The sequence below is a fragment of the Phalangium opilio genome, unplaced genomic scaffold (assembly GCF_054372755.1).
Source record: "Phalangium opilio isolate 3A_F unplaced genomic scaffold, DU_Popi_V2 ptg000014l_1, whole genome shotgun sequence".
In the NCBI taxonomy this organism is placed as follows: domain Eukaryota; kingdom Metazoa; phylum Arthropoda; class Arachnida; order Opiliones; family Phalangiidae; genus Phalangium; species Phalangium opilio.
Genome location: NW_028324149.1, coordinates 3919338 through 3931892, shown reverse-complemented (window position 1 = coordinate 3931892; position 12555 = coordinate 3919338). Strand labels below are relative to the sequence as shown.

The window sequence follows — 12555 nt, the reverse complement described above, 5'->3', positions numbered from 1 at the left end:
TGTGTCTAAAAAGTAGAAGCTAGTTCTGATAGAAATACAATGGCTTGCGGTAGGGTATGGGTTCCTTTCAACTCCACCTTACTTCTTTTCTCTCTGATTCGTGACACGTTGGTGGTGGGCTGGATCGATAAGCTTTCTGCTCCTTCGTCTGCTTAGACTAAATGAATGTGTCGAAGTTACTACGTAGAACTTCCGTAGCAATTTTAAAATATAATTTCCGTACTTACTTTAAATTCAACATGGCTTCGATAAAATTCTTAAACCAAGAAGAATCGATTAAAATTGACGAAGAACTTTTTAACGAATACTCATTTAGCGTTGATCAGTTGATGGAACTGGCTGGTTTGAGTGTGGCGACAGCCATAGCTAAAACCTACTCAAATACCACCCATGCCAAAATAGCCGTTCTTTGCGGGCCCGGGAATAATGGAGGAGATGGTTTGGTTTGCGCTAGACACTTGAAATTGTTCGGATACGAACCATCGGTATATTATCCAAAAAGAACGGCTAAACCATTGTACGAAAACTTGACAAAACAATGCGTAAACATGGAAATACCACTTGTAGATGATGCGAAAATTGTGGGACCAACAACGCTAGACAATAACTTTGATTTGGTTATCGACGCGCTTTTTGGTTTCAGTTTCAAGCCGCCTGTTAGGCCAAATTTTATCCCGGTTATTGAAGCTTTGAAGAAGACGTCTAAACCTATCTGCAGCATAGATATTCCATCTGGTTGGGATGTTGAAAAAGGAGATGTAGGCAATGATGGAATTAAACCTGAATTTCTAATTTCATTGACAGCGCCTAAAAAATGCTCGGAAAGTTTTAAAGGCAAACATCATTGGTTGGGTGGTAGGTTTGTTCCACCAGCTTTGGAACAAAAATATCAGTTGAATTTGCCCGCTTATCCTAACCAAGAATGTTGCGTTAAACTCTCGTAGATATTAGGCTACATTTATATTTTTTTTACCTCGCGATGTAATTGAAAGTTTGTGCAGAATAAAATTGTTTCATAAAATTATTTTTGTTATGAGTTTGGTCTTAAGTTCATAAACTTATGGTATCGTCTATCACCGCGCACTTAATCACGCTTTTCACTGCTCTTGTTACAAAATTATGTCGAAGTTTTATAATTTTAAATATAGTTACTAATGTCGCAATGCTAAATACGGTGGCTTAAAGCTCCGAATCATAAATCGCCTTAGTATTGAAAGTGCCAATTTACAAACACTCGCTATAAATATAAAACTGGCGTGATCAAGTGAGCTGTTTCTACACCAAAGTCACGTGACTAAGTTTGAATTTTTCCCAGACAGAGAGACAGGGATATAGGGCGCACGAAGCAGCTCGGCGGCCTCGGCAGCAGCAGCAGCTGGCGCTAGAGACCACCAATCCACCATCCTTTCAGAGGTGTGCTGCCCCCGAAAGAGAGAGGAGTCAGAGAACCCCTGTTTATTTATTCGATCAAGAAAAACAGAAAAGAAAGACCCCCTGGTCATAACGTTCCGTCGAATGTTATAGGGCGTTTATTTGAGAAAATTGTTATATTCGTTTTTCGCATCATTCTTTGGATACCTTGCCATTGGAAAGTAAGTTTATTTGCTTTTGATATAACTTTGTTTAGACTTTAGTAAATGTCATCTACATAATTTAGTAATAAGATCGTGTAAAACAAGGATCGAATGGCCAATGGTCAGCTAGTTTTAAATTTTTTGTTAACGGTTTTGTTTGTTGTCAAACACGCCTACAATAAAGTTTCATTCGCACTTAGCGTCGCTCCGTTTGTGTCTAAGATTTTAAACTTAAGTAAAATTATTAGTCCAATTTTTTAGTAAACTGATGATGAAGATTCTAAAAATGTATATTTTTAGAGTTTACTGATGAAAATTCTGAGATTAAGTGTAGTCTAAATTATTTTTGAGTTTACTGAAAATGTTCATCAGAGGTATAGCGTATTTTTGAGCTGATTCTCAAAACTAAAAGTCGTGAACTTAAAATTGCTCAAACTACCAAATATGACAAATAATGTGTTCCGTAAGAATGTTCTTCGCAAGAACTCTAACGGATTTATGGTCTAACTCGTGTCAGATGCTTAAAAAAGCTTGACTACAGTGATACAATATGGTTGTCACGAGCATTATTTAGTCGCGCTCGGCTGCGAAGTATTTGCTAATGAGTTCCATTTGCGCATCATTATCCCGTTCTTTGCGCAGTAAATTGATTTCTTCGAAGAATTAACAATTTAGGGACGTAAAACTTTTGAGATCTTTCATAATTGAAGTTAGAAAACCGAACTTTGATTTAGTCAAGACATTTTAGTTTCGTACAGAATTATTACGGTGATGATAATAATAAATCTCAGTACCCCATTGATTGTTTTCTTAAGTCGAACAAGACCTCGTACATTACTACTCTAAAAAAATAGCTAGAGCGTCCATCGAAAAATTTAAAACTTAGTCACCCTCGCTTGGAAAGTAACTTGATACATGGGCCTGTCACAGTCGCTTCTCGTTGACACTGAAGAGATAACCGGCTGGAACTCCCATCCCAGACTGGAGTGGGGCGCCCTGAACGAAAGTGCAAGAGGGTATAGATATATTTAAAACGCGCACGCCTACAGGGGCCCCGAGGGTGACTCGGACGTGAGGGCATACTCGTCGTTGCTCGGCTCCGATTCGGAATATGGGCGGAAATACATTCTATTTTGGGCGCGTGCATAGTTCGTGCGCTATCTTTTATCTGAAGTTATGGGACGCCGTTTTTTTTCCTAGCTATAATAAGCGAATCTAACGGTCCATAAATCGGGACAGCTGAAAGTTCCCGAAACCGACAATGATTCTCGCTTGCCAAACTATTCTTTCCCATTAATATATATGGCTTGTAAAAAAATCTTGGTGGTCTCAGCCCCAAAGCGTAACCATACGATGTCGTACTCTTTTAATGTATGACCATTGTTGGCCTTCCCAAGCCCCTATAAAACAGAATACTGTCAAGGAGTTATACCCGGTTTTCTTTAAAACTAGGCCTAGTTGGTTTCGCGTCGGCTGTAAGTAGAGAAACACCCTCGAAAAATAATTAAACATACGATTAAATTATTTTACAATCAAATTTATTTAAAAAACTTTCTCAAAATGTTAAGTCGAAAATCCTTTCAAACTCGGTTCATTATAGTTAAATTTGATTTATAATAGCCAAAAAACTAGCGGCTTTTCCACTTTCAGTTAAGTCTTTCTTAATTTCACAATTCCAGGCGTTTCTATGCTCTTCGTATTGTAACTCTATATGATCGGCGTTCGAGTCATTTTCAATTACTATTTCCATAACATCATTTCCACCCTCACATTCTTCAAAACTTGGTTCTACCTTGGGGTTCACATCGTTTTCGAAGTTCAAAATATTATTCTCAACCTTGCAGTTAACATCTAAACAGTCCGCTTCAACACGGTCTTCAATCTTTGTAGAAACACGCGAAATATCATCATCCCCACTTTCAATAACATTTTCAGTGTCTCGCGGCTCTGGCGTTTCAGTTTCATCAAAATCACTATCAATTTCTTCGCCAATACCTTTAAGAGCGGTTGCGGCGTATCGTTTCAAAGTTGAAAATGATGGTAGAGGATATTTAAGTTTATCTTTCAGAAATAAATAGGCTCGTTTGCTTATAGAGCGCAATGCGAAGGCGTTCGCGAAATCTTGATCACCCCACGTAACCTTCCTCTTACCCATCAGAACTTTAATCTGGCTCGGTGTGAAAGTGTTATTTAGAAGTTCGAAACTCTTCTTTTTCTTCGTAAATGTGGCTAACTCTTTTTTCAACGATTTGATTTGTAACTGAGCCGCGGTTAAATTTTTACCTAAATTTACGATCGCGTTCTTCTTTTTGAGGAGCATTTTTCTGACATCCATGTACTGTTTTTGCATCCTAGCTCTTTGCTTATTGCGCTTAACAAGAAGAGCTTCTAGTCTAGTTACCTTTACGAGTAGATCTTTTTCTATGGCACATTTCTGACACTCGGGTAAATTCGAGACGTTTTTAGGGCAATTAAGGCTTTGAGGTGACTCAACTCTTTCACCATCCCCAAATACATTTTTATCAGGAATAGCTGACGCGTTTGAACAATTCTGAGCGTTACTTGATATTATTAAATTCTTTTGAAGTACCGCTCCAGAACTAGTTGATATTAGGAAACCATTCTGACATGGTGCAGCGGCTGAATTAGTATTATTTGACGCAAGAATACCTATTGCTCCAGGATTGGTTGGTTTATCCAAGTCACTTTGTGGTAATTTTGAAGGATTGGTCGAACTTACAAAAACCTTTTTAGGCACTGCTGCGTAGGTAACTAATTGACCTGTTAATTTGTTATTTAACTCTGGTGATAATTTAGTTACAGTTTTTGTTGAAGGAACTAGTACAGATTTTTCTTTGATAGAATTCTCAATTAATTTTTCAACTAATCGTTTTCTTTCTTCGACATCGGTTAAAGGTCTTACATTTAATTGAGGTGGAGGTTTATAATTAGGTAGATTAAGCGTGGGCAAAACATCCTTTTTTAATTTGGGTCTCCCCACTTTACCCATTAATTCACTTTGGAGATCCCTCTCAAAATCTTCTTTCATAAAATGATTCGAACATATTCGGGCGTATTTTAAGTTAATCGTAAGTTCTTCGGTTGCAACGCAACATCTTTCAGCCCAAATATCGCAATTGCTTTTGTCCTTAGGAAAGGAATGATATGAAATTTTTTGATCCTTGTCAAGTCTGGTTTTAGTAGATGAGTTGCGACATCCCGCAACGGCGCATGAAATTCCTGGCATTTTGAAAACTGAAATAATAATTAATTAACAATTCAAAATAATTTTAACAGTTATAGATTAGTACTAAAATATGTATAAATTCATAGTATAGCAATTAAGGCTAGGCAAGGTTTGGTTAACTATAGGGACCCTATTCTTCAAAATTATAAGAGTCCCAAATTGCTTACTGCTTGCTTAAAATTTTAAATTTCGCCTCCGTTTACTTAAAAAAAATAAATTTAAATTTAAATTCGTTCTTCCTAACGACGTCTGCTATTCTGCTTAATCGCGAGTCTCCATCTGCCGCATTTTGTCGGTAGCACCGATTTTTACGTGAACAAATACGTGGAGAAACGAGGAAAATAAACCATTCTCAGGCTGAAGCGAAGTTCGTGGACTCCGACTCTCCAAGAGAAGAACGCGAGAGAACTGCAACTTCGTCTCCTATCACACAAGAGCCACTGCCACAGGACCTAGTTGAGGAGGATGATGATGATGATGGCGGGTGGAACAGCAAGCTTGAATGCTTGATTTTCTTTAGCTTAGACTCTGCTATTTGACACGCGCAACCCCTACCGGCGTTTTGTAGTTATTTTCTTCAGTTCAGTCGCAAATATAGCCTGTCACCGTCACTTTGCTGTTATCGTATCACCCGCGTAATTATTTATAAGTTATATATTTAAAGTTTATTAGTTGAATTTAACGTAATTTTTTTTTATAATATTTCAGAAATTTAACAGAATGAAATATCAAATGGGATTCGCGATTAAAATAATTACCGTAGCTCTTTGCATTTTACCATGCGTCGTGTACGCTGGTGGTAAATATTCGAAAGAAAAGAATATTAAAGCCGACGAACGGAATTTATTTATTCTGGAAAATCCATTTCGAATGCAAAAAATTAATTTACTCTGGGAAAAAGCCAAAAAACGTTTATCAGCGACCAAAATACGTAACCTATATTCGGATCTTAAACTTCAGGACAAGGAAGAGATTTTATTGAAAAAAATGAAAGCCGAAGCTCAGGATAAAGACGGAATTAAAGAGGCTGATTTACGAAAGAGATTAAACGGAATTATAACGAAATACGGATTAACCGATCCTTGGCAAACTGAAGAAGACAACAAAACGTTTAGAGAAAATGGAAAATACGAAAAAGAACCCAACACTCCACCCGAGAAATGGATCTTCAAAGACAAAAAATTAAATAAATTATGGTTTAAAGCTCAACAAGCTGGATTCACCGATGACGAATTGAATATATTACGCGAGGAATTTCAACATCATCAGGAGAAAATCGATCAATATCATAACATAATGGATACTGTTAATCAAAAACATTCAGATTCTGATTCTGATGATGATATGTCAAATTCCTTAGACGCGATGGTCGATTCTAAACCCAAAGATAAACATAAAAATCAACCCGCTCACCAAATACTCAAAGAAAAACATAAAGAAGTTAAGCAAGGTTATGATAAGTTGATCGAACAAGTCAATCTCGGATTGGACAAGAAAGATTTTGAGGAAGATGCTCCTTTGCGTCTTTGGGATATGGCCCAAAAATCAAATTTCACTAAATCAGAGTTAAAATCACTTAAAGAGGAATTGAGGCATTACGAAAACAGGGTTAAAAAATTGCGACATTTTCAAGCTGAGCTTGATTTAACCGAAAATAAACACGAACACGATGACCATCAAAAGCATTTACATAAAAAAGTTAAGGAAATTGAGTATAAAGTTAGTAAGATTCATAACGAGCTCGAAAGTAGAATTGTTCAAAAATCAGAGCTGTAATTCGTTTTTTAAGTTAAAAGATTTACCGATGTGATCAAATCTAGTACTGGTTTAAGGTGATCCTAAAATATTCAAAGTTCCAGATTGGTAATTTTCTCTGAAAAATAAAAAAAAAAATATTGATTTAAAAAATTATTTCAAAGTATGACAATAATCATTTGTTGAATAATTAATTATAACTTGGTAAATAGGATAGTGGAATTTAATTTAATTTAATTTAAAAAGGTTAACAAGTACTAGGTGTATTAAAAAAATCCAAAGCATTTTTGTACCAAAAATGAATCGCCAAATATATGCTATAAAAAAATGTACCTTCCAATTTTGTATTAGAAAATTTACAAAAATCAAAGTAACACGTATTTGAATGTATAAAATATGAATCTCAATTTGTAATTGCGAAAATAAAATAAGAATATATTATAAATTTCATTCTTATTACTTGTTTGCGTTATTTTGTACGTTATCTTAAGTCGCGACCTTTTGGTGTTTCTATGGGTGTAAATGAACGCTAAGCTTTACTTTTAGAAACACCAAGATGACGCTAAGTGAGAAGAAAGAACCGCATTCTGATTCTAAAGAAGAGATGTCTCGCATTGAATCGAGTGAAAATGATAAAAAGGATTTGGATGAAATTGAATTGCACCAAGAGGCGGAACAGCGAGAAAACAATGCTGAAGGAAGTAACTGCGCTGATGAAACTGTAGAACTCGAGTCCAGTCAAAACCACGCGGAGGTTAACCAAGAAAACGAGGCTAATGCTGAAGCCCTGAACAATAAATCAAATTCCAGATCAATCAAATTTGATTTTTTGAGAAAGTAAATAATCGTGGTGCACCAAAATCTCTCGTCGCCATGTCCCTACTATTAAACATTTCCAGGGAGTTAATTTTTCTTTTACATTTAAGAATTTTTCGACGCGGAAATATAACTTCGAATGCCAAAGAATCTGGATTATTGCTGCAAGAAAAACAATGCGCGGAACCCGACAAACACAACGAATCAGCGTTGGACTCAACCGAACCAAAACCAAGTGAAACAACTACGTGTGGCGAGGATGAAAAGGGATCATCAAATACCACCGACGTTACCATTCCCGTATCCAATGAAAACGATGGTGAAAACTGTAAAAGGTCAGACCATTCTCCGTAATTACGTTAGAGCATAATTATAATTGACTGGTGTCTTTACATATACAGGCAATCAAAGATGTTCACATCCCAGTTTGGTTCGACAAAATGGAGATGGATTCTAACGGGCACCGTGTTATTCCTGATTATTCTTTCCCTGGTGGGATTTCTCATTGCCAAGCTAACCTACTTTCCTCCTGACTTACTTACAATCAACGACGATCCATTGGCATTCACCGAATGTGGACAAGTATGGGGTACTAAAACAGACGATGGAACGTATATATTCCAAGGAATCCCTTACGCTGTTCCACCCAAAGGGGTACGAAGTTAAACTACGTAACAAACACGTATAGCTAAGTATTCGATTAAAATTACGTTCATCGTTAGATTCTACGATGGAAACCACCAGTACCACTTTCAACAATAGAACATTGTTGGACTGGCACTTACATGGCCATAAACAAAACTCGTTTCTGTATGCAAAAATCGTTCTACGAACGAGACCCCGATGAATTTGACGAGGATTGTCTATACCTTAACGTCTACACCCCAACTTTGGATTACAGTCGTCCCGTACCAGTTGTGGTTTATATCCACGGCAACTCCCTTCAAGAACGCGATCCCAATGACTTTGAATGGCAACCCGAACCTAGTTTGGCCAAAGACAGAAATACCGTTTTTGTAACTTTCAATTATCGTTTGAATGTTTTCGGTTTCATGGCTTTGGACGTTCTCGAGAAGGCTGTACGTCCAAATACGTCCGGGAATTATGGTTTTCAAGATCAATTTGCGGTTTTAAAATGGGTTCAGAAAAATATTCACTTTTTCGGAGGAAACCCCAATAAGGTAAGCATTCAAAAGGTTTAGTCAACTATCTACTTATAGGTATGATGTTTCGTTGTTAGGTTACCATACTAGCTCATGGTTCCGGCGCTACTTCCGCGGTAGCGCTGTTATCTTCAAAACTCAAAGGGTCCTTGTTTCAACAAGTATGGATGACCGGAGGTTCCGTTTCCTTTCCAAAAAAATCTATTTACGATATTGAAATTGAAAATGAAGAATTTATTAAGTTAGTCTCGAGTTCTGTCAAAGCAAGGGCCATAGAAATTTGCGCTAGATTAAATGTTTTTACTTTTTAGAAACACAAATTGCGACTCAGTGGAATGTCTATATGAAAAAAGTGCCAACGATTTGTACGAAGCGTTACCGGAATGGTGGAGTGCGGACAAGAATATGCAATTTCCAAATGTTTCCGAAAAGGAAAATCCAGCTATTTCTGTGGTTGACGGTAATTAAACAAAAATTGATCTAATTCTTATATAGTTATGATAATAATAATTATATTTACTTAAGGATCTGTTCTCTTCGAACCACCAATTGAAACTTGGAGAAAACGGGCTTCACTTTTCACCAACCCCGAAGCGATGATGGACTCTTTACTTCCGGAGGAAATACAAAGATTTGTACAAAAAAATATAACTGTCGTAATTGGTACGTAATATTTGTTAATTGAAACTTTTACCAGCTAATTAACTGTCTAATTATTTTTTTATATATAAATTAATTAAGGTTCCACCGCGCAAGCCTCTGCCTTTTATTTCAATGATAGAATGAATAATTTGGATTGGAAGGAATATTTAAAGGATCTCAATTTAAATGTTACAGATGAAATTATTCAGTTTTACTCTAATATAAGCAATGATGTTGATATCCAGCAACAAACTCTGGTATGTTTTAAATACTATTGTACAAGGGGACTCCAGTTCATCTTCCTAACTCTCCTTTATATATTTATATATTTTTAGATATCTGATATTCGAATTACTTGCCCTCTTCAAGAAATGGCTAAATTAATTTCGCTAGCCACAGAAGACCAGAGTTACTTTTACATCGTTGACTATATCCCGTCGAAAGCCTTAAACGCTTCCTACAAAGGATTGCCAAGTCAAGCGATGACTGCAATGTCCACTCACGGATTAGACATTCTGGCCATTTTGAATAAGCTTAACCAATACATTGAACCACTTACAATTCAAGACGAGGCCTTCCAGTCTAATGTGCGGGATATGTTCTTCAACTTTGTTCATCACGGAGTTCCAACGAGTTCCAAATGGGAACTCAGAAATGCCAGCCATTTTGTCAATTTAATTGGAAACACAATCGAGTTTCAGAATGCGCCGTACAAAAACTGTAAACTATGGGATTTAGAACAGGTTCTGAAGTTTGCGAGACAAAACTGAAAATGATTTAAGTTAATCAGGAGTTTAAGTGCCAAAAAATGTTTTTAAACCTAACTATAGTTGCAGTATTAAAGAAGTAGACCTCAATTAGCCTTGCTCCAAATATAAACTATTTTTACATCCGCACCATTTAAAGATTCTCATTTTTTTTATTTTTGATCTCATTATCAGAGCGTAATGAATGACGTCACATTATCTCATATATTTATTTTAGTACTAGATGATGTTAAAATGCAAAACTTTATATTTTTTGCACCAAAAAAACAAACATTATTTTTGATTGTGTGTTTCGATCTGTAGGTAAATCATGTAACTTTTTAATTAGAATTCATTCAATAAACTTTTATACTTATTAAAAATAATTTATTTCACATTTAGTACAATTTACTGCCTATGAATGAACGTTTTTACAAGTGTAAAAACACCACTTTATAATTCAATTTGAATTCAACTGTAAGAATCGGTTGAAGAATCATGATCTGATGAAATGCTTTGATGTTCAAGTTCTTGTTCTCCTTTGTTCCGATTTTTGCACGAGCTGTTTTTTAGTCGCATCGTTTTAACTCGTTTAGTACCATATTTCGAAGCGCATTTACTCTTAACCTTAGTCCTTTCATCGTTTTTCATTGAAGGACTTTCTTCCACGTTTCTCTTTAATCCTTTGGCCATTGTATTAGTACTTCTATTACAACTGACACATTTTACAACCTTTCTCGCAAATACTTTTTCCTCAGTGTACCATACGGGACACTGATCGGATTGAAGTCTCTTAAATGGAGCACTGTGTAGAACGGTATTCCTTGGTCTTCTTTCTGTACCGTTATATTTAATACCGGGACAGTAAACGTAATTTTTACCATCAATCATATTTAGAATGTTTTCAAGTTCAGTTTTCCAATCTGAATTTGTAGTTGGCGATAAATCAAAAACTCGAATTGGTTGAAATATAATATTCAAATTTGCTTTTCCATTTTCGTAAAAAATTGCGGTTAATGGATCAATGTCATTTTGAATAAGACCGAAATACGCGCTATTTGTAACGGTAACTGTTCGTTCACCCAGTACATTTTTACGAAACTAATTAAATAAATAAATAAATTGATTAATTAAAATTAGTTAATAAATGCTTTAGATTAAATTAATCATACCTGTAAATCAAGATTAAGATTAATGCATTTTTCAACAATAATTGAAAAAACGTGTTGAGGAGTGTTGATGCTCTCTATTAAATTTTCAAGAATCTCCTTTTCGTGACTTTTGTAAAATATATCGAAAATGTCGGTTTGGGTGTTAGCGTAGCATTTTGTGTTTTGAAGCAGGAATTCTTTATCTGGATGTTCCAGCAATGCTTTTTCCGAATGTTCCTCGAGGTCTGGCTTTATTACAGAATTACTATCATCAGCCCAATCTGGTAATTCTGGCTTAATTTCCACATTAATAACTAATGAAAATATAAATTACTTTAATTTAGATTGAACTATTTTTGGATAATTAAAAACAAATTTACAATATTCGGGGTCAAGTTCTACGTCGGGTTGTGTTTGAGTAAGTTCAGGTTCCACAAATTTTACTGGATTTATATGAGTTGGTGTTTCTTGACGTTTATCTTCAGGATTCACAATCTTAATTCTAGGTGTTTGACTAGATACACTTTTACCTGTAAATTTCGTTAAAATTTTATTAATTTTAAGTTACTAAGTATTTTATTAATATCACGATAAAAGTGGGGTCAAGAAGATTGTTTCAAATTTCCCTTGATGGTAGTAAGTCAGTAACTCACCAGTTTTAGGCCTTCTCTCTAACAGTGTTTGAGTTGCTTTTATTAGTGTTTTAGGTTTTCGATCGATTTGAAATGATTTATCACGAGACTTCCTAATTCTGACTTCCGCTTTTTCCGCCGCGAAATTACACTGTGTTTGTTTCGTTAATGATTTGTTCATGTTTGAGTAAACGTCTTGAAGAGATAGTCTACATCTGTTCTGCCGTCATTTCCAACCAGTCGGGAGTCTCGGGAGTGGGACTATGGGACGTACTCACACACGGCAGAGAGAATTTAGAAGGGGAGTGGAAGGTCCCCCCTTTGACTCTATTAAACGTGATGACGCCCAAACAAGATGTCGCGTTGAGCTTTTTGGGGTAGGCGAGTTTCCGGTCACGTATTCTAAAATCTATCTATTACAAACGCATCATACCGGAAATCGACCTGCCTAGATAACGTTTAGCAGACGACGTTGCGCTACATTCCAAACCCCCTTTCCACTCCCCTTCTAAATTCTCTCTGCACACGGTAGGGTCGGTACTATGTTTCTGACGTATGGTGGCGCTGAGACAAGTAGGAACTTGACAGTTGACAGGTTTTGCCGCCAAAATTTGAACAACTAAGAGGGAAAGCGACGAAGGGATAAAACTTTGCCTTCCATTTCGCTTTTTGGTGCCTGCGCTGCAGTCGTTTAGTATTATAAGAGTGACGGCTATGTGTCTAACCCCTTGTATGTCCCGATAGCGAGGGTTGCCTACCCCCCCCCCCGTTTTACGTCGAAAAGGGCTATCGCTTCTTGGTAATTTTAGATATATACCTACTTGTTGAT

General features: G+C 36.3%; 4 protein-coding genes across 4 annotated transcripts; 3 read left to right on the top strand and 1 right to left on the bottom strand.

Annotated features, from left to right (window-relative positions):
- Positions 1–35: 35 nt before the first annotated feature.
- On the top strand, positions 36–1024 carry Naxe (NAD(P)HX epimerase). The gene has a single exon (XM_089865396.1). It carries the CDS (start codon positions 162–164, stop codon positions 942–944), a length of 783 nt encoding a protein of 260 aa, XP_089721522.1. The 5' UTR covers positions 36–161; the 3' UTR covers positions 945–1024.
- Positions 1025–1421: 397 nt separating this feature from the next.
- Nrt (Neurotactin) lies at positions 1422–10329 on the top strand. The gene is made up of 10 exons (XM_089865355.1): positions 1422–1592; positions 7123–7413; positions 7503–7727; positions 7794–8046; positions 8115–8573; positions 8633–8796; positions 8867–9015; positions 9081–9218; positions 9297–9454; positions 9533–10329. The coding sequence occupies exons 2-10, from the start codon at positions 7133–7135 to the stop codon at positions 9965–9967; spliced, it is 2262 nt and encodes a 753-aa protein (XP_089721481.1). The 5' UTR covers positions 1422–1592; positions 7123–7132; the 3' UTR covers positions 9968–10329.
- Positions 5319–7026, top strand: LOC149705192 (alpha-2-macroglobulin receptor-associated protein). Its single transcript, XM_089865384.1, has 2 exons — positions 5319–5456; positions 5530–7026. The coding sequence occupies exon 2, from the start codon at positions 5542–5544 to the stop codon at positions 6595–6597; it is 1056 nt and encodes a 351-aa protein (XP_089721510.1). The 5' UTR covers positions 5319–5456; positions 5530–5541; the 3' UTR covers positions 6598–7026.
- LOC149705190 (uncharacterized) lies at positions 10309–12209 on the bottom strand. Its single transcript, XM_089865376.1, has 4 exons — positions 11748–12209; positions 11475–11624; positions 11116–11408; positions 10309–11044 (listed from the first exon to the last, which is right to left on the bottom strand). Exons 1-4 carry the CDS (start codon positions 11905–11907, stop codon positions 10415–10417), a joined length of 1233 nt encoding a protein of 410 aa, XP_089721502.1. The 5' UTR covers positions 11908–12209; the 3' UTR covers positions 10309–10414.
- Between the last annotated feature and the right edge of the window lie 346 nt (positions 12210–12555).